General features: G+C 47.2%; 2 protein-coding genes across 3 annotated transcripts in view; one reads left to right on the top strand and one right to left on the bottom strand.

Moving 5' to 3' along the window:
- The window catches only part of LOC121005957 (glutamine-rich protein 2-like), a 38,160-nt gene extending 34,150 nt beyond the window's left edge, over positions 1–4,010 (bottom strand). For both annotated transcript variants that reach the window (XM_040438814.1, XM_040438815.1), the window contains exon 1: positions 3,876–4,010. The gene's annotated coding sequence lies outside the window, so the exon portion shown is untranslated. The remainder of the gene's footprint in view (positions 1–3,875) is intronic.
- Positions 4,011–9,404: 5,394 nt separating this feature from the next.
- On the top strand, positions 9,405–26,541 carry LOC121005956 (tripartite motif-containing protein 65-like). The gene is made up of 6 exons (XM_040438813.1): positions 9,405–10,060; positions 11,375–11,470; positions 21,624–21,854; positions 23,742–23,913; positions 23,994–24,116; positions 25,720–26,541. Exons 1-6 carry the CDS (start codon positions 9,605–9,607, stop codon positions 26,295–26,297), a joined length of 1,656 nt encoding a protein of 551 aa, XP_040294747.1. The 5' UTR covers positions 9,405–9,604; the 3' UTR covers positions 26,298–26,541.
- The last annotated feature ends 610 nt before the right edge of the window (positions 26,542–27,151 follow it).

Here is a 27,151-nt window from a genome sequence, read left to right as displayed (position 1 = left end):
TAATGGCCAGCAATTCCCTATTACCCACGTCATAATTTCTTTCAGCAGTCGAGAGTTTCTTAGAGAAAAATGCACATGGGCGCCATTTACTGGGTGAAGGACCCTGCGACAAGATTGCTCCTACTCCTACCTCAGATGAGTCAACTTCCACAATGAATGGCTGTGACACATCCGGTTGCACCAGAATAGGGTGCTGTCCGCATCCGCATTTGCAGAGCGCGGCCCCGATCTTCGGGTCCGCAGCTCCGCAAAAGATAGAACATGTCCTATTCTTGTCCGCAGCTTGCGGACAAGAATAGGCATTTCTATAGGGGTGCCGGGCGGGTGTGTTGCAATTTGCGGGTCCGCAACACACCACGGACGTGTGAATGGAGCCTTAGGCCTCCTGCACACGACTGTATGGCTTTTTCAGTGTTTTGCGGTCCGTTTTTCACGGATCCGTTGTTCCGTTTTTTGTTTCCGTTGTGTTTCCGTTTCTGTTCCGTTTTTCTGTATGGCATATACAGTATACACAAATTACATAGAAAAAATTGGGCTGGGCATAACATTTTCCATAGATGGTTCCGCAAAAACGGAACGGATACGGAAGACATAAGGATGCATTTCCGTATGTGTTCAGTTTTTTTTGCGGACTCATTGACTTGAATGGAGCCACGGAACGTTATTTGCGGGCAATATCAGGACATGTTCTATCTTTCAACGGAACGGAAAAACGGAAATACAGAAACGGAATGCCAATGGAGTACATTCCGTTTTTTTTGCGGAACCATTGAAATGAATGGTTCCTTATACAGACCGTATACGGAACGCAAAAAACGGCACGTAAACGGAAAAAAAAAAACGGTCGTGTGCAGGAGGCCTTAAATGAATGTCATTCACCACCTGCGACAGCCATTTTTGGGTAAGAGGTGCTGAATCCATGGCAAAGACAGAAATACTTTTCTCTAGTGCACTAGTAGTCAAACCATGCATACGAACAAACTGTCCATCAATCAGGTTAACCCCTGCCCCACTGTCGATAAACACTTTGATTTCCACAGTTTTGGACTCTAGCGCCACATCGGCAGACAGGAGAAATCTGGTACTATCAGTAAAAGACAAAAGTACGTTTTCGTGCTCTCCACCCACACCACCAATAGTAACTTGGGGATTAAACTTCTTTTTCGTGTTTTTAACTTGACGCTGCAAGAACGGACAACTATTCACAAAATGTCCCTTCTTTCCACAACAAAAACAGACCCCCTTTATATGACCAAAGCTCTTACCAGCAGTCCCAGGAGTAGCCCCCCCTAGCTGCATAGTCTCTCCACCCAAAGTATCAGAGGGAGCCGCCATCTCATATGATAGTACCTCCTGAGAATGAGGGACTTTAGATCTTTCTCTCAGACGTCTATCTATACGTACAGCAAGTGACATGGCTGCCTCCAAAGACTCAGGCTTCTAGTGAAAGGCCAACGTGTCTTTCAGCCTCTCAGATAATCCCTGACTGAATTGACTACGCAGAGTTGGATCATTCCACTCCGTATCCGTAGCCCATCTCCTAAATTCAGAGATCTCCGCAGACCGCTTTCCCTGCCGCAAGCCACGCAACTTAGTCTCGGCCAGGGAACTCCGTTCCGGGTTGTCGTATATCAAACTCAGAGCTCTGAAAAACTCGTCCACCGACCGGAGGAACTGTGACCCAGTCGGCAAAGAAAGGGCCCAATCCTGGGCGTCTCCTTTAAGCAGCGACATGATAATACCCACTCTTTGACTCTCAACATTTTATAAGGCTTTATATAGGGCAATTTTGTTACTGCTTCCTATAACGTAAATGCAAAAGATTTGAGAATGAATAAGCTTACGCAGGCTAAGTGTATAAATATATTTACTAATATACGATACTAATATACAAACAAATCACATACAGAATAATAAAAAGTTAATAAACATCACTAGCCTAAATATGGGGTAGGGTTCCGTTCGGCGACGCTATAACACATGGCTGTCTACCACGTTACTACACATGACCAACACAACAGGGTGTACAAGAGATAGGGCAAATCAATATTTACATCCTACCTAGGATGACGTTCCATGTGGAATCCCCATTAATTGTTAGTGCAGACCACAGTTATTCCCATCAGTTCCCCCCCTCCAGTGTGCATCACACATGTCTCTGAAATCACTCAGGAATGTGTTCTTATCAGCACAATGGGGGATGTGTACTACATTCACAAGGCACATCATTACACAGAATGATAATAATAAAAGGCAACAGAATTAAAGGGACAGAACCAATCAGAACTTAAAAAATACCCTTACAATACACTTCCATATATACTCTTAGTACCTAGTGTCTTGAAAAATTGGAAATTGCAGCAAAGCGTATATAGATTATTCAAAGAACACATCTACAGACTTTCCTGTAACCTCATGTAAAACAGGAGGAGTGGTCGCGTATGGAGTGCGCCTCCAGCTCCATGATCACCAAGGTTAAGAGAAGCATTCGTGAAGCATAGTAGGAGCAGATGCGGACTTTACAACAGTGCAAACCAAGCAAAAGCTTGGGGCCCGGGCCCCTACTGGCCACAAGTGATTGCCTGAAAATACATGACTAAACTATGGGTGGATATAAGTCCTGCGCAGCCAATTCAGCACATTGGCCCAGTGGGGGAGTGGAAACTCTTTCCAGATGTGGAGTAGTAGTGGAAGTTCTCAGGCTGCGACTGAGAGTAGGGCTTAGCGGGCTGACAAGGGTGGAGCTCAGTAGTGGAACTGGACGGAGTAACAGGTGGAGCTCAGCAGGCCCCCTAGACATAACTTTGCATGGGTCCCCAGAAATGCCAAATCTACCCCTGAGTGGGAGTTGTAGATACAGGAGGGTTTTCATCAGCATAGCTGCCAACTGTCCCGTATTGGCCAGGATTATGCCTGATTTTCAGAGACAGTCCTGCAAATTTGCACTGTCCCGGGCCAAAAAATGTGCCGGTGTTCTGCCAAATCTCTATACCTTGCGAAAAGTCTATACCAGAAGTGACACGGCCGCACCGGAAGTGACGCGACGGCACAGGAATCAGCTGGAGGAGGGTGTGCGCGGCGCTGCGCACATCCACTGGCTTAGGAAAGAATCGTTGCAGCGCCGCGATAGAAGTACTTAGTGCACTGCGCGTGCGCACTTAGGGGTATAGAGATTTTGCAGCGCAAAATGTTGCATCAGATCTCCCTACCCCTGAGTGCGCACGTGCACACAAATCATCAGTTGCAGTTCATCCTGATTTGATCTGATCATTTGTGCGCGCGTGCGCACTCAGGGGTAGGGAGATCTGATGCAACATTTTGCGCTGCAAAATCTCTATACCGCGCGGTGTACGAAGTACTTCTATCGGCGCTGCAACGATTCTTTCCTAAGCCAGTGGATGTGCGCTTGTGCAGCGCCGTGCACACCCTCCTCCAGCTGATTCCTGTGCGGCCGCGTCACTTCCGGTGCGGCCGCGTCACTTCCGGTATAGACTTTTCGCAAGATATAGAGATTTGGCAGAACACCGGGACTGTCCCTGATTTTCAGAGCCAGTCCCGCAAATTTGTGCTCTCCCGGACCAAAAAATATGCTGGGACTATCCCTGATTTTCAGAAACAGCTCCGCAAATTTGCACTGTCCCGGGCCAAAAAATGTGCCTGGACTGTCCCTGATTTTCAGAAACAGTCACGCAAATTTGCGATGTTCCGAGCCGAGCCAAAAAGTGGGCAGGGCTAACACAGACTCCACCCACAAATTGATGTTTCTGGGTGAGACTGGGGTGTTCCAGCTTATATGCCCCGATTTTACCAACTCAAATGTTGGTAAGTATGCATCAGGATATACTGTATGAAGTAAGTTATTAATGGTTAGTTACCGGTATGGAAGACGCCGTCCTGCCCTGCCGACTCTCATCCTCCTTCTCTACCCGCCAGGATGTGGTGCCAGTCACCTGCTCTTACTTATTGACCTTCTCATCTATGTCAATGGTGGACGAGCATGTTGTGGTGGAGCAGCCTGGAAAATAACAACCAGGGAGGAGGCGATAAGGACGACATCATAGTGAAAACCCCACACAGTACATGTACAAATCAGCTGTAAATAAATGATATATCAAACATAAAATAAGACAGATACCAGCTTCAGATTTTAACCGAAGGGCTATGGGAAATATTAAAGGCAGGACACACAAGCATTTTTTTATTACTGGCCTTTAATGCAGCATGTTAAAGCAATGGCGGTTTTTTTTCATGCATTTTTCTTTCCCCTTTTCTACAGAGAAAAAAATGCAATTGAACACAAAAAAGCCATATAAAATGAACATTATGCAAAAAAAGAAAAGAAAAAAAATGGCAAACTAAATTTGTATACGAGGAGCACTCACATCAACCGAGACTTTACACAAATTGATGACATGACACCAGATCCTTGGCCATGGCATTAGTGCTGCTCTTCTACTAGGCCAGATGTCGCGTACGCTGCTGATGGCCCCACATTGACTTAAAATGAGCTCCATCACGGTTCTGTTCAAAATTGGTATTGTACAATGATTAACCCTTTAAAGGGTAATGGTCATATTTTTTTTTATTTGCTAGTTTATTAGAGGTAGGCATGTATACCTGAGTAAGTCTGTCAATGATTGTCAAAATATCTGTAATTACCTTATAATAACAGCTTTCATTAATGTCCTCTGTTCCTTTCCACTGCTCCTTTAAAAGACCGTTGCTAGGGCTTGTCTGTCTTCCTTTTAGTATAAACAGAAGACTGAGGGGCGGTCCTTCACACTGCATGCCTGCATTAGGCTTCAGAGTGAGGAGGCGTGTCTCCCAGTAATCCAATCTGATTGGCTGGCAGGGAGCTGCTGGCTACAGCAAGTGTGTATAGGAAGTGAAGGAAAGCAGTTTTGGCCTCAGAGAACTGGCAGAGGAGCCATCTTGAAAAGGTCCTCATATTGTAAATGTTTAAACAGCAGTAACTAAGGGAAAACCCCAAGGAAAACAGTGGTATGTGAAGTAACTAAAGATTGCTATATGCAAAATGCTGCTGCAGCAGTAACATATGCTAAAATTTATTTTTTTGATGAAAACATGACAGTTACCCTTTAAGGTCAGGGCCTATTTTCATTTATGCATTTTTCCTCCCCACGTTACGATAACCATAACTCTTTCATTTTTCCCTTCATATAGCTATATAAGAGATTTTTTTTTGCGGGACAAGATGCATTTTTTATCTCCACCATTTAAATTTACCATATCTCGTATTGGAAAACGGGAAACAAATTCTCTGTCTGGCAAAACTGAAAAAAAATAAAAATTCTGCCAAGGTTTTTGTGGTTTTGTCATCACAGTATTCACTGTGCGATAAAAATTACCTGACATCCATATTCTGCGGCTCAATACAAAGGTGGCGATACCAAACTCTTTTTTTTTTTTTGTTTTACTACTTTAAAAAAAATAAAAACCTTTGAAAAAAATCAAACATTTTCTTTGCATTGCCATATTCTGTATGAGGGCTTGTTTTTATGGAGCCCCGCCATTTTCACTGCGTGGGGCTGCGATCGGAAGGCAGAGGGAGCCGCATCCCTCTGCCTTCACGCACAGGTGCCGTGATCAGCGTTGATTGCGGCCTCTGAGGGGTTAAATGACAGGGATGGCTTGATCACCGCTTCCTGTAAGTGCGGCCGGGTGCCGGCTGTATGATACAGCCGGCACCCACCCGTGTATGTACATGTCTTCACACATTATGACGTACAGGTACGTCATAATGCGTGAACGGGTTAAAATGTGTTGTTTTTTTTTCATTTTTGTCGGACAGGGGCTGCCGAATCTAGTAAGGGTAGATCTTACAGCGGCCCCTGGCATCCCATCAGGCTCAAACTGGCCCACAGGCGAACAGGTGAATCCCCCGGTGGGCCCCTAGTCCCCCACCCCCTGCACAATAGGCACACTAGACAGACTGCACTACATATAGACAGTTTAGGGCTCATGCACATAAACTTATGTATATTATGGTCTGCAAAACACAGATCCGCCCAAAAAATCTGTGTGGCGTCTGTGTAGCATCCGTTTTTTTTGCGGATCCATTGTAACAATGCCTGTATTTGTCTGCAAAACGGACAAGAATAGGACAATTAGGACATGTTCTATTTTTTGCGGAACGGACATGCAGACATGTGGCCCCATTGAAATGAATGGTTCATGCATACGGGCAGCAAAAAAAAAAAAGGGACGGACACGGACAAAAAATACGTTAGTGTGCATGAGCCCTTATTATTATAGATGCATCGGGTCACCAAGATAACTTCTAGGCACAGAGGCAGGCCAGCAGTACCCTCTTTCTCCATAACCTGCCTTCTCAAAGTCGCTGAAGGGACCCCCATTATGAATCATCTTGGGCATGCTGCTGCTGCCTGCCCCTGTGTGAACACGTGTCTGTATGTAGCTGGACAGTGCGCCCCCGGAATGAATTTTACTGGTCGGCCCCAGTAATGCAAATATTTTTTTTTTCCAGTTAATAAATTAACAAAAACGACAGAAATGCGGTACCGCTGTGATTGTACTGACCCGTAGACCAAGGCCTCATGCACATGACCGTTGTGTGTTTTGCGGTCCACAAATTGTGGATCTGCAAAACACGGATGGAGTTCGTGTGCATTCTGCAATTTGCGGAACGGCACGGACAGCCATTAATACAGTCCTGAGCAAAAGTTTAAGACCACTTGAAAAATGGCAAAAAATCCTATTTAGCATGGCTGGATCTTAACAAGGTTCCAAGTGGAGCTTCAACATGCAACAAGAAGAAATGGGAGTGAGACAAAAAAAAATTTGAGCATTCAATTTAATGAAAACAACAAATAAACTGAAACAGGCTGTTTTTCAGCTGATCAAAAGTTTAGGACCACACCTCCAAAAAAAAACTAAACCCCCCCAAAACAGAAATCCAACTTTCAAACATGAACTCAGTAATGAGTAGCTCCGCCATTCTTGTTTATCACTTCCAAAATTAGTTTCGGCATGCTTGATGCAAGCGTTTCCATGAGGTGAGTGGGAACATTTCTCCAAGTGGTGAAGACGGCCGCACGAAGGCCATCTACTGTCTGGAACTGTTGTCCATTTTTGTAAACTTCCCTTGCCATCCATCCCCAAAGGTTCTCAATTGAATTTAGATCAGGGGAACACGCAGGATGGGCCAAAAGAGTGATGTTTTTCTCCTGGAAGAAGTCCCTTGTCCTGCGGGCATTGTGTACTGTAGCGTTGTCCTGTTAAAAAACCCAGTCGTTACCACATAGACGAGGGCCCTCAGTCATGAGGAATGCTCTCTGCAACATCTGGACATAGCCAGCGGCCGTTTGACGCCCCTGCACTTCCTGAAGCTCCATTGTTCCACTGAAGGAAAAAGCACCCCAGACCATTATGGTGCCCCCTCCACTGTGGTGCGTAGAAAACATCTCAGGTGGGATCTGCTTGTCATGCCAGTAACGTTGGAAACCATCAGGACCATCAAGGTCAAAAAAATCTCATCAGAGAATAAAACTTTCTTCCACCTTTGAATGTCCCATGTTTGGTGCTCTCTTGCAAAGTCCAAAAGAGCAGTTCTGTGGCGTTCAAGGAGACGAGGTCTTTGAAGACGTTTTTTGTTTGTGAAGCCCTTCAGTCTCAGATGCCGTCTGATGGTTATGGGGCTGCAGTCAGCACCAGTAAGGGCCTTAATTTGGGTCGAGGATCGTCCAGTGTCTTGACGGACAGCCAATTGGATCCTCCGGCTCAGTGCTGATAACATTTTTTTGGGTCTTCCACTTGACTTTTTTTTTCCCATAACCCTCAGGATCATTTATGAAATTCCAAATGACTGTCTTACTGCGTCCCACCTCAGCAGCGATGGCGCGCTGTGAGAGACCCTGCTTATGCAGTTCAACAACGCGACCATGTTCAAAAAGGGAGTTTTTTTGCCTTTGCCATCACAACGTGTGACTACCTGACAGAAAATGACAATGAATCCACATCTTTGCACAGATTTGGCCTTTTAAAGGCATGTGGTCCTAAAATTTTGATCAGCTGAAAAACAGCCTGTTTCAGTTTATTCGTTATTTTCAATTAATTGAATGCTCAAAAAATGTTTTGTCTCACTCCCATTTCTTCTTGTTGCATGTTGAAGCTCTACTTGGAACCTTGTTAAGATCCAACAATGTAAAATATGATTTTTTGCCATTTTTCAAGTGGTCTTAAACTTTTGATCAGGACTGTATAACTGCCTATTCTTGTCCGCAAAACGGAGAAGAATAGGACAGGTTATATTTTTTGAACGGATGTGAATGGGTCCGCATCCAAGCCGCAAAAACTGCTGCTCGGATGCGGACCAAAATAAAGGTTCGTGTGCATGAGGCCTAAACGGAACGTGACATTTTTACTGCCCAGTGAATGCCATAAATATGAATCCCGCAAAACAATGGTGGAATATAATTTTTTTTTTCAATGCCTCCCTGTGGCATTGTTTCTACCAGATTTCTGCGACACAGCATAGAATATTAAAGGGGTATTCTGGTTAGATTAAGTTATCCCCTATCCTGTGGTCCCGGTGGTGGGACCCTCACCGATCACGGGAACAGGGGCCCCATACCTTCTTGAAATGAATGGAGCGGCTGGTTGGGCATGGGTGCAGCCGCTCCAGTCATTTCTAGAGGAATTCCATAAATAGGGGAGCACTGTACTATCTCCACATGTGCGACCGGTTGCTCCGTTCATTTCAGAGGGCGGCAGGAGGTACGGGGCCCCCGTTCCTGTGATCGTTGGGGATCCCAGCGGTAGGACTCCCACGACCTAATAGTTATCCCCTATCCTGTGGATAGAGAAAAACGTAATGTAACGGGAAATCAAAGGTTATGGCTCTTGGAGGGCAGGGAGTAAAAACAAAAAAAAAAACGGAAAAATATTAAATGGCTGCGTTGGGAAAGGGGTTAAAAAAATAGCGACAATCCGAGTCCCAGCAAGTCAAGGACTGTTGGTAAGTACTGATTTAATAGGTTGCTATGAGCTAGTGTTGAGCAAATCAAAGTTAGCGAAGTGGAATTCGATCCGAATCTCAGGAAAAATGCGATCCGTCATGAATCCGAATTTCTTGTCGCTTCGTGGTAACAAATCCATTTTTCCTGAAATAGCGGTAAAAAAAAAATACATACTCATCTCATCCACCTGACGTGTGAGGTCACCACGTCAGTGCGCTGGACGGGCGTGGTGACATCATCAATGATGATCTCACCGCGCCCATGGTGACGTCATCGCGCGTGGGATTTGGCATGTTTTCTTCAATCAAGATGGCCACGATGACCTCTCCGCCATCAAATGGGAGAAGCAAGTACGTATTTTTTTTTGTTTTAGCCCCTGAAATCGATCATCATTCCAGCACATAAGCAATCAGCTCTGATGTGGGACTGCACTGGTGACATGTTCTTCATGACTGTCTAGGACACATATATTATGACAGTGTCCCTTTAAGAGCACGGTTGCCCACGTGACCTCCTCTCCTCCTGCCGATCCCAGCAGCGCTACAGAGACGTTTCACTTTCTGTTTCTGGGCGTCAGCTGCTCGGTTCCTCCCGGTGTCAGCAGCATGGAGGCGGACGACCCGGTGTCCCACCTGCGCAACAACCTGAACTGCAGCATCTGCCTGGAGGTGTTCACCAAGCCGCTCTCCCTCCCGTGCGGGCACAGCTTCTGCCAGGAGTGCATCCATCAGCACTGGGACCGGGAGGTAGCCTCGTCCCCCATGTACACCTGCCCCGACTGCCGCCTCGCCTTCCCCCAGCGGCCGGAGCCTCAGAGGAACGTCAGCCTCACTAAGGTGGTGGACGATATAAGGGCGCTGGAGAGGCGCAGTGCCCTGCTGCCCCCCGTGCAGACTGACAGCGGCGCCCGCGGTGCCGTCCCAGCGCGATGCCAGCGCCACCTGCTGGACGTTACCATGTACTGCTCCTCGGACAGCCGCTGCATCTGCCACAAGTGTATGCTGACAACCTGCAGACTACATGAGGTGCAGGACCTGGAGGAGAGGTGTCAGCAGGAGAAGGTGAGGCCCCTTGCAGACGAGCGTGTCCGGATTAGGTCTGGATGCGTTGCAGTAAAAAAATGCGCGATTTCGCAGGCAAAGTCGTTCAGTTTTTATCCCGCGGGTGCAATGCGTTTTATGCGTATACAAAAAAAACATCTCTTAGTAACCATCCGTAAAAAACTCATCGCGTCCGCACTCGCTTATAGAACATGCTGCGATTTTCAAGTGATGCGTGAAAACCAACGCACGTGTACACAGCCCCATTGAAATGAATAGGCATTTCTATAATGGGCCGCCCTTTCCGCTCTGCAAATTGCGGAAGGCACATGGGCGGCATCCCGTGTTTTGCGGGGCCGCAAAACACGGCATGCTCGTGTGCATGAGCCCTTATCAGTAAGATAAGAACTGAGCTGTAATGAGCGTTTTATAAGGTCAGAGATCAGAAGCCGTCAGCTGAGCTGCCTGATGGAACAGAGTGAAAATTCAGAGCCTGCTACTAGAGAATCTCAGGGCATCTTACTCTCCCTCGTTTCCCCAATACAGCCGTCTCCGCTGCGGGCTCTTCCATTCGTGTCCCCACCGGATGTGGCCTCTTCTCTTTCTGTTCCGCTGTATTGATTGTAATGCAGCTGAACGGGAAAAGAAAGAGGCCACATCCGGTCGGGACCTGAGAGGAAAAGCCCACAGCGGAGACGGAAGCATCGGGGGAACGAGGGAGGGTAAGTGCTATATAAAAAAGCTTCCCGACACAGGTTAGTTATAACTACTAATTAAAGGGCATCTGTCAGCAGTTTTGTCCCTATGACACTGACTGACCTGTCACATGTGCACTTGGCAGCTGAAGACATCTGTGTTGGTCCCGTGTTCATATAAATTATATTTTAATATATGCAAATGAGCCTCTAGGAGCAACGGGGGCGTTACCATTACACCTGGAGGCTCTGCTCTCTCTGCAACTCCCTTGCATAACGAAAACGGTCCGGATCCATTTTGCAGCCCATAGACTTCTATTATGATGGAATGCATTCCGTCATAGAATTGCGTTATGGTCCGTGGTAACGGAATCCATAACGCAATTTACCTTTTACCAACAAACGAAGTCTGAACGAATTTCAAAATATGAAATTCGCTCATCTCTAGTAATAATAATTAAAGGGACCAATACGAATACCCTTCTACCACACTGCGGTATTCTACCTGGGGCATCCTGCAGACTGCTGTGTGGTGGTTTTCCCATATAGATCTGGTTTTCATCAGAACAGTGAATACGTCCTTTGTATAAACTTCATGTATAACATTCAATCTTTACTTTATTTTCTCCCCATGCAATAGGCGAAACTTGCGAATGACTTGCTGGCCAGTGAGCGTCAGCAGAAGCACACGGAAGAGGAGCTCCTCAAATGGAAGTGTAAGATGGAGAACATCGAGGTAACCTAAGCATGCTGAGGTGTTCATGAGGTCGTATAATACACGTACATGTACATTTTGGTGGCCCGGCATCACTATGGACATCTCTGAGCAGTGCCAAAGGGGGTTCGGGGCTTTCAGTGTTTTCCGAATCATTAGGGGTTGACCTTGTTATCATCTTAAGTTCCGTATGACCTATAAGAAGACACGTGTGTTATGGTGGCCATACACCGAAGATGAACATCGGCCAAACCCCCAGATTTTGATGGGATCAGCCAACCATTTAGGCCCCTTTCACACGAGCGTGACAGATTGGCTCCGGATGCGTTCAGTGAAACTCGCACCATTTTGCAAGCAAGTTCAGTCAGTTTTGTCTGCGATTGCGTTCAGTTTTTTTCCGCGCGGGTGCAAAGCGTTTTGATGCGTGATAAAAAACGGAAGGTTTACAAACAACCTCTCTTAGCAACCATCAGTGAAAAACGCATCGCATCCGCACTTAGGCCTCATGCACACGACCGTTGTGTGCATCCGTGGCCGTTGTGCCATTTTCAGTTTTTTTTCGCGGACCCATTGACTTTCAATGGGTCTGTGGAAAAATCGGAAAATGCACCGTTTTGCAGCCGCATCCGTGATCCGTGTTTCCTGTCCGTCAAAAAAATATGACCTGTCCTATTTTTTTTTGACGGACAACGGTTCACAGACCCATTCAAGTCAATGGGTCCGTGAAAGAACACGGATGCACACAAGATTGGCATCCGCGTCCGTGATCCGTGGCCGTAGGTTACTTTCATGCAGACGGATCCGAAGATCCGTCTGCATAAAAGCTTTTTCAGAGATGAGTTTTCACTTTGTGAAAACTCAAATCCGACAGTATATTCTAACACAGAGGCGTTCCCATAGTGATGGGGACGCTTCTAGTTAGAATATACTACGAACTGTGTACATGACTGCCCCCTGCTGCCTGGCAGCACCCGATCTCTTACAGGGGGCTGTGATCCGCACAATTAACCCCTCAGGTGCTGCACCTGAGGGGTTAATTGTGCATATCATAGCCCCCTATAAGAGATCAGGGGCTGCCAGGCAGCAGGGGGCAGACCCCCCTCCCTTCCCAGTTTGAATATCATTGGTGGCCAGTGTGCGGCCTCCCCCGGCCCCCCCTCCCTCTATTGTAATATCATTGGTGGCCAGTGTGCGGCCTCCGTCGGCCCCCCTCCCCCCTCTATTGTAATTTCATTGGTGGCCAGTGTGCGGCCTCCGTCGCCCCCCCCCCCCCCCCCTCTATTGTAATTTCATTGGTGGCCAGTGTGCGGCCTCCCCCCCCCCCGATCACTGGTGGCAGCGGAGATTCCGATCGGAGTCCCAGTTTAATCGCTCTGGGGCTCCGATCGGTAACCATGGCAACCAGGACGCTACTGCAGGCCTGGTTGCCATGGTTACTTAGCAATATTACAATATTAGAAGCATCATACTTACCTGCTGGCTGCTGCGCTGTCTGTGTCCGGCCGGGAGCTCCTCCTACTGGTAAGTGACATGTCTGTGCGGCGCATTGCTTAATGATCCTTCACTTTCGGGGCTCCGTTCTTGATATAGGTGCGAGTCCCAGCGGTGGGACCCGCAACTATAAGACAATGGGGGCATATCCTAGCGATATGCCCCCATTGTCTGAGATGAGAAAACGCCTTTAACTGGAGCAGACAGGACTCGTATTGGCTTTGCATTACACAGATGGTCCATTGATTTTAGTGAACTCCCTTTGACTCCTTATTTTGCCAGGAAATGAGAAGAAATGATTTCTTCATCAGCGGATGAGGGGCTCTCAACAGTGGTCAGCTCATTGTGGGGGTCCAGTTGGGGTTCCCCATGATCAGTTTATTGTCAGGGTTCAGTTATGTGTCTCTGGGTGGATTCCTTCTGGGGTTTTCTTGGAATTCAATATTAATGACCTATCCTCAGAATAGGACATCAATATCTGATCCTTGGGGGCAAGTTAAAAGGAATTGCATTAATGCAGCTGAAAATTAGAATTTAGTGAAAAGGTTCAATATTCTCGGCTCAAAGTGTCACACTCTAGTCAGCTAATTAATCCACACCCCCTGAGCAAAGGGGACCTGAGATTGTGACTTTGGGGTTTTCATAAGCTATAAGCCATAATCATCCAAATTATAACAAATAAAGGCTTGAAATATCTCGCTTTGCATGTAATGAGTCTATCTCATAGGTTAGTTTCACCTTTTAAGTTGCATTACTGGAATAAATGAACTTTGCACGATATTCTCGTTTTTCGAGTTTGACCTGTATATGTACCAAATGTTTGCCTGTAACTAAACACTTTTGCAGCCATGACCACAACATCACAGACATGAAAGTATTGATATTAAAGGGGAATTGCAAATTACAGAGGGACAGGAGGAGAATCTGGGACTACAAGTTCATGATGACCTTTGACACACTTAGATGGACTCATGTCTGCCTACATCTCTTAAGGAATGTGGCTCTCAGATCTCTTTGGTTCATCACATTCATGGACAGAACATCCATTAGAGGACAATAAAACGTTCACACTTCTTATCTATAATCCTAGAATTGCTCCAACAATTTACTGTCACATCTGTTTGTTTCCTCCTCCACTCATACTGATCTGCTTCACATCACTTGTCTCATCTACCGCATTACTCCTATTTACTTTGGCGTATAAATTTGTGGAACTTCATACACTGTCTTAAGAAACGCCTGACGAAGAGGCCCAAGTAGCCTCAAAAGCTTGCAATTTTATCATCATCTTTTCAGCTAGCCATTAAAAGGTATCAACCACTGAGGGATCTCAATCTTTTTTCATCTCTCCATCCAGGGATTCTATCCAATGACTCTCTATACCCAGTGATTCCATCCAGGGATTCTATCCAATGACTCTCTATACCCAGTGATTCCATCCAGGTATTCTATCCAATGACTCTCTATACCCAGTGATTCCATCCAGGGATTATATCTAATGACTCTCTATACCCAGTGATTCCATCCAGGGATTATATCTAATGACTCTCTATACCCAGTGATTCCATCCAGGGATTCTATCCAATGACTCTCTATACCCAGTGATTCCATCCAGGGATTATATCTGTCACGAGGGTATCAAGAGCCACGTCTGACTCCGTTATACCCGGGGTCAGGAAGTCGCAGCGGGTGGCTGCGCGCTCTATAGCTAAAGATCATGGTGTTTCTTAGTTATTGTTTTCTGTGTTTGCCTTGCTATCCTTTTTGTCTCACTCAGGGATCCGTAGCTTCTCCTCCTCAGCTGTTTCGTGTCTGCCACTCCCTACCTCCTTATATTCTCCCCTCACACTTCTCTAGTTGCCAGTTATAGAGCTTCCTGCCTGGACATCTATACTGACCCACTGGAGTTGTGAATCCTGGTTGTCGTTCCAGAGTGCTACCCTCCGGATCCCTGTTGGGCTTATTGTTGTCTCCTGTTGTCACCCACCTGGGATTATATGTTGAGTCTGTGTTGTCTGTCCTTCCCTTGGTGTTTTCCCTTAGAGCTAGTGGTGCGGACTAGTGTTCCCATCGCCCTGTTCACTACCTAGGGCTCAGCTCAGGGAAAGCCAGGGCTTTAGGCACGTGATCGGCGTACGGGTGAGGAACCCGTCTAGGGACGTCAGGGCAGCCAGGTGCCAGCCGCCAGGTGAGTCAGGGGTCACCACCTTCCCTCTCACTTGGGCAGGGCCTTCCTCGTTCCCTCCCTCTGTGTCACGTATGTGATAGCCACGCCGACTGTGATATTATAACTGGCCCTTACTTTTTGAGGAAAAAAAATAAATAAAAATTATATAATTTTTTATTTGTTGTTTTTTTTTTTCTCTACTTAGAATCCAATATGGATCCTATTGATGCCTTGGCAGAACAGCTTCAAAGCCTGTCTTTGGAGGTGGCAGGATTGAAGGCGTCTGTTCTCCAACAACAGCAGCAAATGCAGCAGACCGCACCCCCAGCGGTTTGCTATGGGTAACCAGGTTGTCACTGAACCCAAGGTTGCTCTTCCCGACAGATTTTCTGGGGGAAGGGACAAATTTGCAACGTTCCGTGAGGCCTGCAAATTATATTTTAAGTTGCGCCCTTACTCCTCAGGTCATGAAGAACAGCGGGTTGGATTGTCATTTCCCTGCTTCAGGGGGATCCGCAATCCTGGGCGTTCTGTTACCCCCTGGTTCTCAGGCTCTTCGGTCAGTGGAGGGATTTTTTGGGGCTTTGGGTCTCATATATGATGACCCTGACCGAGTCGCCCTGGCTGAGTCAAAGTTACGGAGACTCCTACAGGGAGATCGGTCAGCAGAGGAATATTGCTCAGAGTTCCGTAGGTGGGCTACGGATACTCAGTGGAACGACCCGGCTCTCAGGAGTCAGTTCTGCTCTGGGTTATCTGAAAGGGTTAAGGATGCACTGGCGCTGTATGAGACCCCCCTTTCCCTTGATGCTGTTATGTCCCTCTCTATCAGAATAGATAGACGTCTTAGGGAGAGATCGAAAATTCCGGAGCAATTGGTTACCTCTCCCAAGCAACAGTCAGTCTGTACTGACTTAGATGAGCCTATGCAGCTAGGCGGAACTTCTCGTCAGGTCCGTCCTCCCGAGGTTCGCCGTAGGGGGGGGCTTGTTTTTTCTGTGGGGGGGAGGGTCATTTCATTAATGTCTGTCCCTCCTTTCTCAAAAACAAAGACCGTCGGAAAACTACTAACCCCGGGCTGTGCGGAGGATGTCAGCCGGGGGGTATACGTTTCCTCCATACGAACATCTCAATTTGTGTTACCAGCGGTCATTGTTTTTGGTGTTAAGACGGAGTCTATTTCTGTTTTTCTAGACAGTGGAGCAGGGGTAAACTTGATTGATGCCCATTTTGCCCGCACTATGGGTTTGTATCTCTGTACGCTGCAGAGACCTATTCCCGTATTCGCTATAGATTCTGCTCCTCTGTCTCAGAGAAACCTCACCCACATTGTTCGTAATTTACACCTTCGGGTAGGGGACCACCATAATGAGTGTCTTTCATGTTACGTTCTGGAGGGCCTTCCCTCTCCGGTGGTGCTGGGTCTTCCCTGGTTGGTAGCGCACAATCCAGTGGTGGATTGGCAGGCCAGGGAGATATTGGAGTGGAGTGAGCATTGCAGAGAGAATTGCTTAAATAACAATTGCTTAATCGCCTCCATAGCTTCCCTACCTACATTTATTTCGGACTTTGAGGACGTTTTTTCTGAAAAGGGTTGTCAGAAACTACCACCTCATCGTCCTTATGATTGCCCGGTTAAGGCTACTTTCACACTAGCGTTCTGCTGTCCGCTCGTGAGCTCCGTTTGAAGGGGCTCACGAGCGGAGCAGAACGCTTCCGTCCAGCCCTGATGCAGTCTGAATGGATGCGGATCCGCTCAGACTGCATCAGTCTGGCGGCGTTCAGCCTCCGCTCCGCTCGCCTCCGCACGGCCAGGCGGACAGCTGAACGCTGCTTGCAGCGTTCGGGTGTCCGCCTGGCCGTGCGGAGGCGAGCGGATCCGTCCAGACTTATAATGTAAGTCAATGGGGGCGGATCCGCTTGAAGATGACACCATATGGCTCAATCTTCAAGCGGATCCGTTCCCCATTGACTTACAATGGAAAGTCTGAACGGATCCGCTCAGGCTACTTTCACACTTAGAAAATTTTCTAAGTTTTAATGCAGACGGATCCGTTCTGAACGGATGCGAACGTCTGCATTATCGGAGCGGATCCGTCTGATGAAACATCAGACGGATCCGCTCCGAACGCTAGTGTGAAAGTAGCCTAACCTGATTCCCGGGGCAAAATTACCCAAGTCCAGGTTGTATAATCTTTCGGGTCCCGAGAGACAAGCCATGAAAGATTATATCTCCGAGAGTCTGGCTAAGGGACACATCAGACCCTCTTCTTCACCCGTGGCTGCAGGGTTTTTCTTTGTTAAAAAGAAAGATGGGGGCCTGCGTCCTTGCTTAGATTTCCGTGAGTTAAACCAGATAACCATCCGTGACCCATACCCTCTTCCTCTCATTCCTGACCTTTTTAATCAGATTGCGGGTGCTAAGTGGTTCTCCAAACTTGATCTTAGGGGGGCCTACAATCTGATTCGTATCAGGGAAGGGGATGAGTGGAAGACAGCTTTTAACACCCCTGAGGGGCATTATGAAAATCTTGTTATGCCTTTCGGTCTGACCAATGCCCCTGCTGTCTTCCAACATTTCGTTAATGATATTTTTAGTCATCTCATCGGCAGGTTTGTAGTCATATACCTAGATGATATCTTAATTTATTCGGCTGATCTGAAAACACATGAGGTGCATGTCAGGCAAGTACTGCAGGTCCTACGGACGAATAAATTATAAGCGAAAATTGAAAAATGTGTCTTCGCTGTTCAGGAATTACAGTTCCTGGGATATCTATTATCTGCTTCAGGTTTCCGCATGGATCCTGGGAAGGTCCAAGCAATTTTAGATTGGGATCTTCCTGAGAACCTTAAAGCCCTACAACGGTTTTGGGTTTCGCTAATTTCTATAGAAAGTTCATTAAAAATTATTCAGTGATCGTTAAACCCCTTACCGACATGACTAGGAAGGGGACGGATTTTTCCAAATGGTCTGACGCCGCTAAAGATGCATTTTCCTCTCTAAAGGAGAGGTTTACCTCGGCACCTGTTCTAATTCAACCTGATGTCTCCCAGCCTTTTATTGTCGAGGTAGATGCGTCAGAGGTGGGAGTGGGAGCTGTATTGTCTCAGGGTCCGTCTCCTGGCAAATGGCGTCCTTGCGATTTCTTTTCCAAAAAATTATCTTCTGCAGAGAAGAATTATGATATTGGAAATAGGGAACTGTTGGCGATTAAACTGGCGCTTGAAGAGTGGCGTCACTTCTTAGAGGGAGCAGTCCACCCCGTCACGGTGATTACGGATCACAAGAACCTTCTGTACCTAGAATCGGCTAAACGTCTCACCCCTAGACAAGCTGGGTGGTCGCTATTTTTTACCAGATTTAACTTTGTAATCACCTATCGTCCTGGGGCAAAAAATACCAAGGCAGACGCATTATCTCGTAGTTTCCCTGGAGGGGGTAATGTTTGTGATCCGGTACCTATTTTACAAAGAGGAGTGGTTGTCTCTGCTGTACACTCTGTTCTAGAGGGAAAGGTGTTAGAGGCTCAGGGGGACGCCCCGGCCTCTTGCCCCTCAGAGAAATTGTTTGTACCGTTAAACCTGCGTCTTGAATTATTAAAAGAACATCATAATTCGGCACTTGCTGGACACCCGGGTAGTAAAGCAACCTTGGAGCTTTTATCTCGTCGTTTTTGGTGGCCAAGGTTGCGTCAGGATGTAATGGATTTCGTGTCTACTTGTTCTACTTGTGCACGCGCGAAAGTCTCTCATACACGTCCAGCAGGGTCTTTATTGCCACTTTTCATTCCCAATAGGCCATGGACACATCTGTCTATGGATTTCATCACTGACTTACCGTTGTCGGCGGGTAAAACAGTTATCTTGGTAGTAGTAGACAGGTTTAGCAAAATGGTACACTTTATTGCGTTACCCGCACTTCCTAATGCTAAAACTCTTGCTCAGGTGTTTATCAGTGAAATCGTGAAGCTTCACGGGGTCCCTTCCGATGTGGTTTCGGATCGGGGAACCCAGTTTATTTCTAAGTTTTGGAAAGCTTTTTGTTCCCGTTTGGGGGTTCACTTGTCCTTTTCCTCAGCTTTCCATCCTCAGTCGAATGGACAGACTGAGCGTACCAACCAAAACCTAGAAACATATTTAAGGTGTTTTGTGTCTGAAAACCAAGAGTTGTGGTCATCATACTTACCGTTAGCTGAGTTTGCCATAAATAATCATTATCATTATCAGGAGTCCACCGGCAAGTCACCATTCCTTGGTGCATACGGTTTTCATCCCCAATTTTGTACTTTCAAAGAGGGTTCTGGGGTTCCCGAAGAGGAAAGGTTTTCTTCATCTCTTTCATCGGTATGGCAGAAGGTGCAAGTTAACTTGAAAAAGATGAGTGGTAAATATAAATGCATGGCCGATAAGAAACGGTCGCCAGGTCCGGACCTAGGAGTGAATGACTATGTGTGGTTGTCTACTAGGAATATTAAGTTGAAGGTTCCTTCTTGGAAACTGGGTCCTAGGTTCATTGGTCCCTATAAAATAGTAACCGTCATTAACCCTGTGGCTTTTCGCCTGGAGCTACCTCAGACTTTTAAGATCCATAACGTCTTCCATAAATCGTTACTCAAGAAGTATGTTCCACCTCTAGAACCATCGCCGCTGCCACCTCCTCCTGTTATTGTGGATGGTAATCTGGAGTTTCAAATAGCCAGAATTGTTGATTCTCGTCGGGTCCGCCGCTCTCTTCAGTATCTTGTGCATTGGAGGGGTTACGGTCCCGAGGAAAGAATGTGGGTTCCAGCGTCAGAGGTAAACGCCAACAGGTTAATTCAGACTTTCCATGCCTCTCATCCGGAGAGACCTGGTCCTGAGTGTCCGGAGGCCCCTCGTGAAAGGGGGGGTACTGTCACGAGGGTATCAAGAGCCACGTCTGACTCCGTTATACCCGGGGTCAGGAAGTCGCAGCGGGTGGCTGCGCGCTCTATAGCTAAAGATCATGGTGTTTCTTAGTTATTGTTTTCTGTGTTTGCCTTGCTATCCTTTTTGTCTCTCTCAGGGATCCGTAGCTTCTCCTCCTCAGCTGTTTCGTGTCTGCCACTCCCTACCTCCTTATATTCTCCCCTCACACTTCTCTAGTTGCCAGTTATAGAGCTTCCTGCCTGGACATCTATACTGACCCACTGGAGTGGTTAATCCTGGTTGTTGTTCCTGTGTGCTACCCTCCGGATCCCTGTTGGGCTTATTGTTGTCTCCTGTTGTCACCCACCTGGGATTATATGTTGAGTCTGTGTTGTCTGTCCTTCCCTTGGTGTTTTCCCTTAGAGCTAGTGGTGCGGACTAGTGTTCCCATCGCCCTGTTCACTACCTAGGGCTCAGCTCAGGGAAAGCCAGGGCTTTAGGCACGTGATCGGCGTACGGGTGAGGAACCCGTCTAGGGACGTCAGGGCAGCCAGGTGCCAGCCGCCAGGTGAGTCAGGGGTCACCACCTTCCCTCTCACTTGGGCAGGGCCTTCCTCGTTCCCTCCCTCTGTGTCACGTATGTGATAGCCACGCCGACCGTGATAATATCTAATGACTCTCTATACCCAGTGATTCCATCCAGGGATTATATCTAATGACTCTCTATACCCAGTGATTCCATCCAGGTATTCTATCCAATGACTCTCTATTACCCAGTGATTCCATCCAGGGATTCTATCCAAAGACTCTCTATTACCCAGTGATTCCATCCAGGGATTATATCCAATGACTCTCTATACCCAGTGATTCCATCCAGGGATTCTATCCAATGACTCTCTATACCCAGTGATTCCATCCAGGGATTCTATCCAATGACTCTCTATACCCAATGATTCCATCTAGGGATTCTATCTAATGACTCTCCAGTTATTCTATCTAATGACTCTCTATTACCCAGTGATTCCATCCAGGGTTTCTATCCAATGACTCTCTATACCCAGTGATTCCATCCAGGGATTCTATCCAATGACTCTCTATACCCAGTGATTCCATCCAGGGATTCTATCCAATGACTCTCTATACCCAGTGATTCCATCCAGGGATTCTATCCAATGACTCTCTATACCCAGTGATTCCATCCAGGGATTCTATCCAATGACTCTCCAGTTATTCTATCCAATGACTCTCTATTACCCAGTGATTCCATCCAGGGATTCTATCCAATGACTCTCTATCCAGAAATTACCCCCTCTATCTAATTACTGTTTCTATCCAATGACTCTCTATCCAGTGACTCTCTCCAATGAATCTCTATATCCAGTGACTCTCTATCCAGTGAGTCTCTCCAATGAATCTCTATATCTAATGACTCTCTCTATCCAGAGATTTTTTTTTTTCTAGTCAGTTATTCTATCCAGTAACTCTCTATCCAATAAATAATTCTATCCAATGACTCTCTAGCCAGTTATTCTATTCATTGACGCTCTCTATTAGTGACTCTGTCCAATGACTCTCTATATCCAGTGAATCTATCCAATTATGCTCTCTCTGTCTCTCTCTCTCTAGGATTTTCATGAAAAGACGATGTCTGGAATAAGGAAGAAATTTGATCAAGTGCGTAAGACATTGGATGAAAGTCAGGTCCTTGTTGAAGAGTCTGTTATCTGTGAAAAGAGCGCGGCGCTGGCACGAGCAGCTGAACATGTAGGGCATCTAGAGCGCCATCTGCAGGACCTAGAGAAACATCACATGGAGGCAGAAGTGCTGCTAAGGAATTACGGGGTTGCATTTCTTGAGGTAATGAGATTATTTGCTGAATCCAAGGGTCTTGAAATGACGTGTTGAACTGACAGAAATGTATTTAGCCTGATGTCAGCACCATAAATTCCTACAGTCATATTACAAGGTGACATGGAGCGTTAGTGTCCTTACCCAGTCTAGAAATCGCCCTCGGTGGCTCTCAAGCTGCTGGCAGCTCCACATACTACTGTGCTCCAGAGACACGGGATATTATAGCATTACCAGTTTCAAAACCATATCACAGGCGTCACCACTGCGGTCATGTCCGTTTTACTAAATACTTGTTTTCTATGAAATAACAATTCTGGAGCATATTGTATTAAAACTTTGTATTGTACTGCCCCTCTGTTTTTCCTCCCGGATATTTAGGGTGTTACCATTGCTCCTTTCAAAGGAGTGTGTCCTTTGAAGCGTCAGCACTTACTGGGCTGCCCCCATTGGCAACCGTTGTCAGTTTGGTCATAAATTTCTAGGAGGAATAACAGAGGAACACCTTTCTAAGAAAAGATGCTCTATTTCTGCCTAACGACCATGTGGATGAAGCAGTAACCAGCACTGACGGGTGTTATTGGACGTCTGCACACTCCAGTAAATGGCATGGACAGGCAGAGCTGGGGACGACAGACTGGTATTAGGCTCATGTTCACATCTGCACTCAGTCCATCAAGGTTTCCAGTACTTCTAATGGTAAGAATAGTGTAGCATAAGGTGGACCCTAGGCAGGACCCCCAACTTACCCCGTTTGGATCTGCTTTACGATCTATCCAGTGCAGCATCATTGCTGAACCGCAACGCAGATGTGAACGGAGCAACTGCACATTATGTATATGTCGTGTAGGATAAAAATACACAATATGGAATTTTGAATCAATAATAATAATCCTTATTTATATAGCGCCAACATATTCCTCCGCGCTTTACAATCAGGGAGTCATAAATTGCATAGCAGCAAACAAATCAACAAATAAAACAAGAGGAAGAGGGCCCTGCTCGCAAGAGCTTACAATCTATGAGGAGATGGGGTGACACAGAAGGTAACAAGTGCTGGATTCCAGGTTCAGAATAATGATTGAAAAGGGGGGGGGGGGGGTGTGAGTGGAGAAGGGTTAGATCAGGGGATGGGATAGGCTAACCTAAAAAGATGTGTTTTTAGGGCGCACCTAAAGCTGTGGATGTTATGGATTAATTTGATTGCTTGGGTAGGACATTCCAGAGAACTGGTGCAGCTCTGGAGAAGTCTTGGAGATGGGAGTGAGAGATTCGGATTATGGTGGACGTCAGTCGTAAGTCATTAGCTGAACGGAAAGCACGGGTAGGGTGGTAGACAGAGATGAGGGAGGAGATGTAGGAGTGCAGCACTGTGGAGAGCTTTGTGGGCGAGAACGAGCAGTTGAAATTGAATCCTGTACTGTGCGGGCAACCAGTGCAATGACTGGCACAGAGCGGAGGCATCGGAGTAGCAGGCGGACGATAGGTGAACCTGGCGACTGCGTTCAGGTTAGATTGGAGAGGGGAAAGTCTGGTGAGGGGGGGGCAATTAGTAATGAGTTTCAGTAATCCAGACGGGAATGGATCAGGGCAACAATGAGAGTTTTTGTTGTTTTCACAGTAAGAAAGGGCTAGAGAGATGTCTCAGCGAGAGAATGAGTATAGGGGGTGAAGGAAAGATCCGTGTCCAACATAGCACCGAGGCATCCACCAGACAACACTGGCATTTTCCGTTAGAACAGTTTATACACATATCGCCCAGATGTGGACCAGAGGGGCACTCGTTTGGCCTCCATCAGGTGAATATGGGCATATGCTGAGCATGCACAAATGTTACATATGATTCAGCCTGTACGCTCAGCACTATACATGGGACTCTCCATGGTACTTTTGCAGGGTCTTCCTCAACTTATGCCCGTCGGGGCCACTCCAAGATCCCCAAACGTTGAGCTCAGTGGAAACCTGCAGATGGAGGTCGTGACTAGGATCCTACCTGAAGTCACCAGGCTGCTCCAGATGGAACTACCTCCGTTGTTACACCCAGAGAAACCAGTAGATAAAGGTAGAGGTTGGTACGAGGCCGATATACCGGAAGACATACGCGCCGTGTGATAACCGATAACACGTGGCTCTCGCTCTCCTCTGCAGAGACCTCAGGATCTCCATCTGGCATTGCTGTAAATGACGCCTGTTGTGTAGAAGGGACCTCACCGGCAACTCCACGCAGAGAACCTGCAAGAATCAGTGCCCTCAGAGCACAACTCTGTAAAGGTAATGTCATTTTTGGTAGGCCAGTGTGAAACAGATTGGATTGTTTATTGTCACTGTTCTCTAGCACAAATGAAAATGACTATCTCAAGATCAATTGCTTTGATCAGTCTCCCTGTGTGCATCTTTTCTTATAGTGCAGTTCCCCTGTTATTCCTCCTAAAAATTAGGAACAAATGAACAACTGGGTATCACTCTCCCCCTTGACAAATGGGCGTGTCCCTACACAATTTGACAATGTGTCAATGGACAATGTTAGTGTACAAGGACACACCCGCAACTGGTAACGCCCATTGGTCAGGTTATTCATACATTTCTACGAGGAATAACAGAGGAACAACACACCATAGAGTTATTACCAAAGTTGGTATTACATGAGGAATAATACTGAAACGGCCAGGCCAGGAGAGGTGACGGGTATCCTTTTCACGGCTTTTGACAGGTGAGATATTACTGTTTTTATTTGTAATAAAACTTGTGAATTAAAGATCTGGGAAGGATAACCCCTTTCTTGGCGGAGGACTCACTGGCAATGAGCTAGTCACAGCAGGCCCGGCAGCTCCTTCCCGCAGCAGTCATATGAGGAGAGGAGAAATGTCCTCCGGGATCTGGGAGCCACCCTCTATAAATTGACTATTAAAGGGGCTGTGCCATGATTGATGTAATAAAAATGAAAATTAGACCTCCTATAGTACATCCTCTGCATAGGTCATTAGTATCTGATTGGTGGGCGTCTGACACCTGGTACAATGGACGGACTGACCATAAACCCTACAGGGAAATTTTAACGGTGGGCTGATGCCCCGGGGGCCGCCCGAGCCCTCCTCACAGCCACCGGACAAGTTCATAATGATCTGATGCTTTCAGCATTAGTTAGTGATGGGAGCATCAGGTACTTTTGCACCTGGCCAATGCCCGCAGGTGCCCTCTTGAATTCAACTGTATAGCCGTCCTCAGGATGACGATACAGTTTCATACTGTGGCGAGGGCAGCAGTATTATGTGCTGCACTGTGGTATTTGTTTCTGCTGCGGCAGTATATTGTGTTGTATTTTGTGCTGCACTTCTGTGAATTTGGACCCGCCTACAACGTAGGGCCACTTTTTTTCCCAGGGCCACTTTAAGTTCCCAGTCTACCCCTGCCGATCACCTGTTTTAGAAGGCACCAGCACTTGCAGTAGTGCTGCGGCCTTCTCGCAGCTTTCTCTTGTCCATGTGATGTCACATTCTTCAGTCACGTGGCCTAGGACCCGCTCAGCATGAAGTGAATGGGGCTGAGCTGTGATGCCAAGCGCAGCCGCTATACAATGTACGGCGCTGTGCTTGGTGAGCTGAGAGAGAGCTGGGGTGCTACTGCGAGCGCAGGTGCCTTCTCTTACAGCTGATTGGTGGGGGTCCCGGGTGTCGGACCCCCACCGATCAGATACTAATGACCAGTCCAGAGGATAGCAATCCGATTGTACAGCATATCCTCAAAATATGTCATTTTTTTTTTGTGTGAAGGGAATACCCCTTTCATCGGTAGTCCAGCCAGGGACCTCTCACCAGCTACAAGTGACCCATATCACCAGCACTTGGTTCTGACACATACTCGGTTTGATCCACAGATTATCGGAACCTGCAGTTTGACCCTGAGACCGCCAACAAGCATCTGGAGATATCCCATGGGAACTGTAAAGCCACTCATCACAGATCACAGAGGAATGGTGTGCCCGACTCCCCGGAGAGATTTCAGAAATGGCAGGTGATGTGCACTGAAGGTTTTTCTGAGGGAAGTCACTACTGGGAGGTCATTATATCCACCCTCTTCGTGGATATAGGAGTAGCATTGGGCTCCTTGAAACGTACCAACGAACAGGAAAGTATCATCGGAAAGAACAGTTCTTCGTGGAGCCTGCAGCTGCGCAGCATGCACCACTCCGCCTGGCACAACGGCCAGGAGACGAAGCTTCAGCCAACTAACTTTACACAGATTGGCATTTATCTTGATGTAACGGGCGGCACACTCGCTTTCTACGGCGTTAAGGATGGTAGCATGCGCCTCCTGCATTCTTACCCCTGCCACTTCTCTGAGACGGTGTTCCCAGTGTTTTGGATTGGAGAAGATGCACATGTCACCATCTGCACTAGACCGAACACCGCGATGGAGGCCGAGACAGAAGATCAGAATATCCCAATCTCATGATCCATCCATTTATTGCCCTGCAGTGTTAGTATTGTGGAATTAAAGGGGTTGTCTCATGGAGGGGGGTCCTGAGCTGAGGACCACTAACAAAACCCGTCCAGGCATTATAGGGTTGGCTGTTTATTGAATCGCCATCATGTAGGGCTGCAGTAAACGATTATTTTAGTAATCGAGTATTCTACCAATTATTTTTTACAATTAATCGAGTAATCTAATAAGAAAAAATGAATTAATAGACTGTGTTTTCCTTTATAAAAACTCATCAGTCCCCAACTCCCTTCTTTCCCCCCAGCTCCACTATCAGCTCCACTATCCCCCAGTGCCTTCAGCTCTCCCCCACCCCGGTGCCTTCAGCTCTCCCCCCCCCCCCCACCCCGGTGCCTTCAGCTCTCGCCCCACCCGGGTGCCTTCAGCTCTCGCCCCACCCGGGTGCCTTCAGCTCTCGCCCCACCCGGGTGCCTTCAGCTCTCGCCCCACCCGGGTGCCTTCAGCTCTCGCCCCACCCGGGTGCCTTCAGCTCTCACCCCCACCCGGGTGCCTTCAGCTCTCGCCCCACCCCGGTGCCTTCAGCTCTCGCCCCACCCCGGTGCCTTCAGCTCTCGCCCCACCCCGGTGCCTTCAGCTCTCGCCCCACCCCGGTGCCTTCAGCTCTGCCCCCCAGAAGTGAGTGCAGGGGCTCTGGGGGGCAGAGAACTGTAAATACAATCCAGGAGTGCAGTTTACGTCTCATAACTGCGCTCATCCTCCGCTGTTTTTAATGCTTGTCAGGACTATTTATCCAGCGGCTGTTTTCTATACATGATTATGGGGAAAGCCATCTTGTCCAAGCTGTTGCTGCTCTAAACCAGAAGGAC

Source organism: Bufo bufo, chromosome 6 (assembly GCF_905171765.1).
Source record: "Bufo bufo chromosome 6, aBufBuf1.1, whole genome shotgun sequence".
Taxonomy (NCBI): Eukaryota; Metazoa; Chordata; class Amphibia; order Anura; family Bufonidae; genus Bufo; species Bufo bufo.
This window is presented reverse-complemented; position numbering and strand designations above follow the sequence as displayed.

Bases quoted from the DNA above. Each gene is read 5' to 3' on its own strand.
- LOC121005956 (XM_040438813.1), top strand. From the start codon at position 9,605: ATGGAGGCGGACGACCCGGTGTCCCACCTGCGCAACAACCTGAACTGC. The intron at 10,061-11,374 runs GTGAGGCCCCTT...CCCATGCAATAG, and splicing joins AGAGGTGTCAGCAGGAGAAG to GCGAAACTTGCGAATGACTT. The intron at 23,914-23,993 runs GTTGGTACGAGG...TCTCCTCTGCAG, and splicing joins ACCAGTAGATAAAGGTAGAG to AGACCTCAGGATCTCCATCT.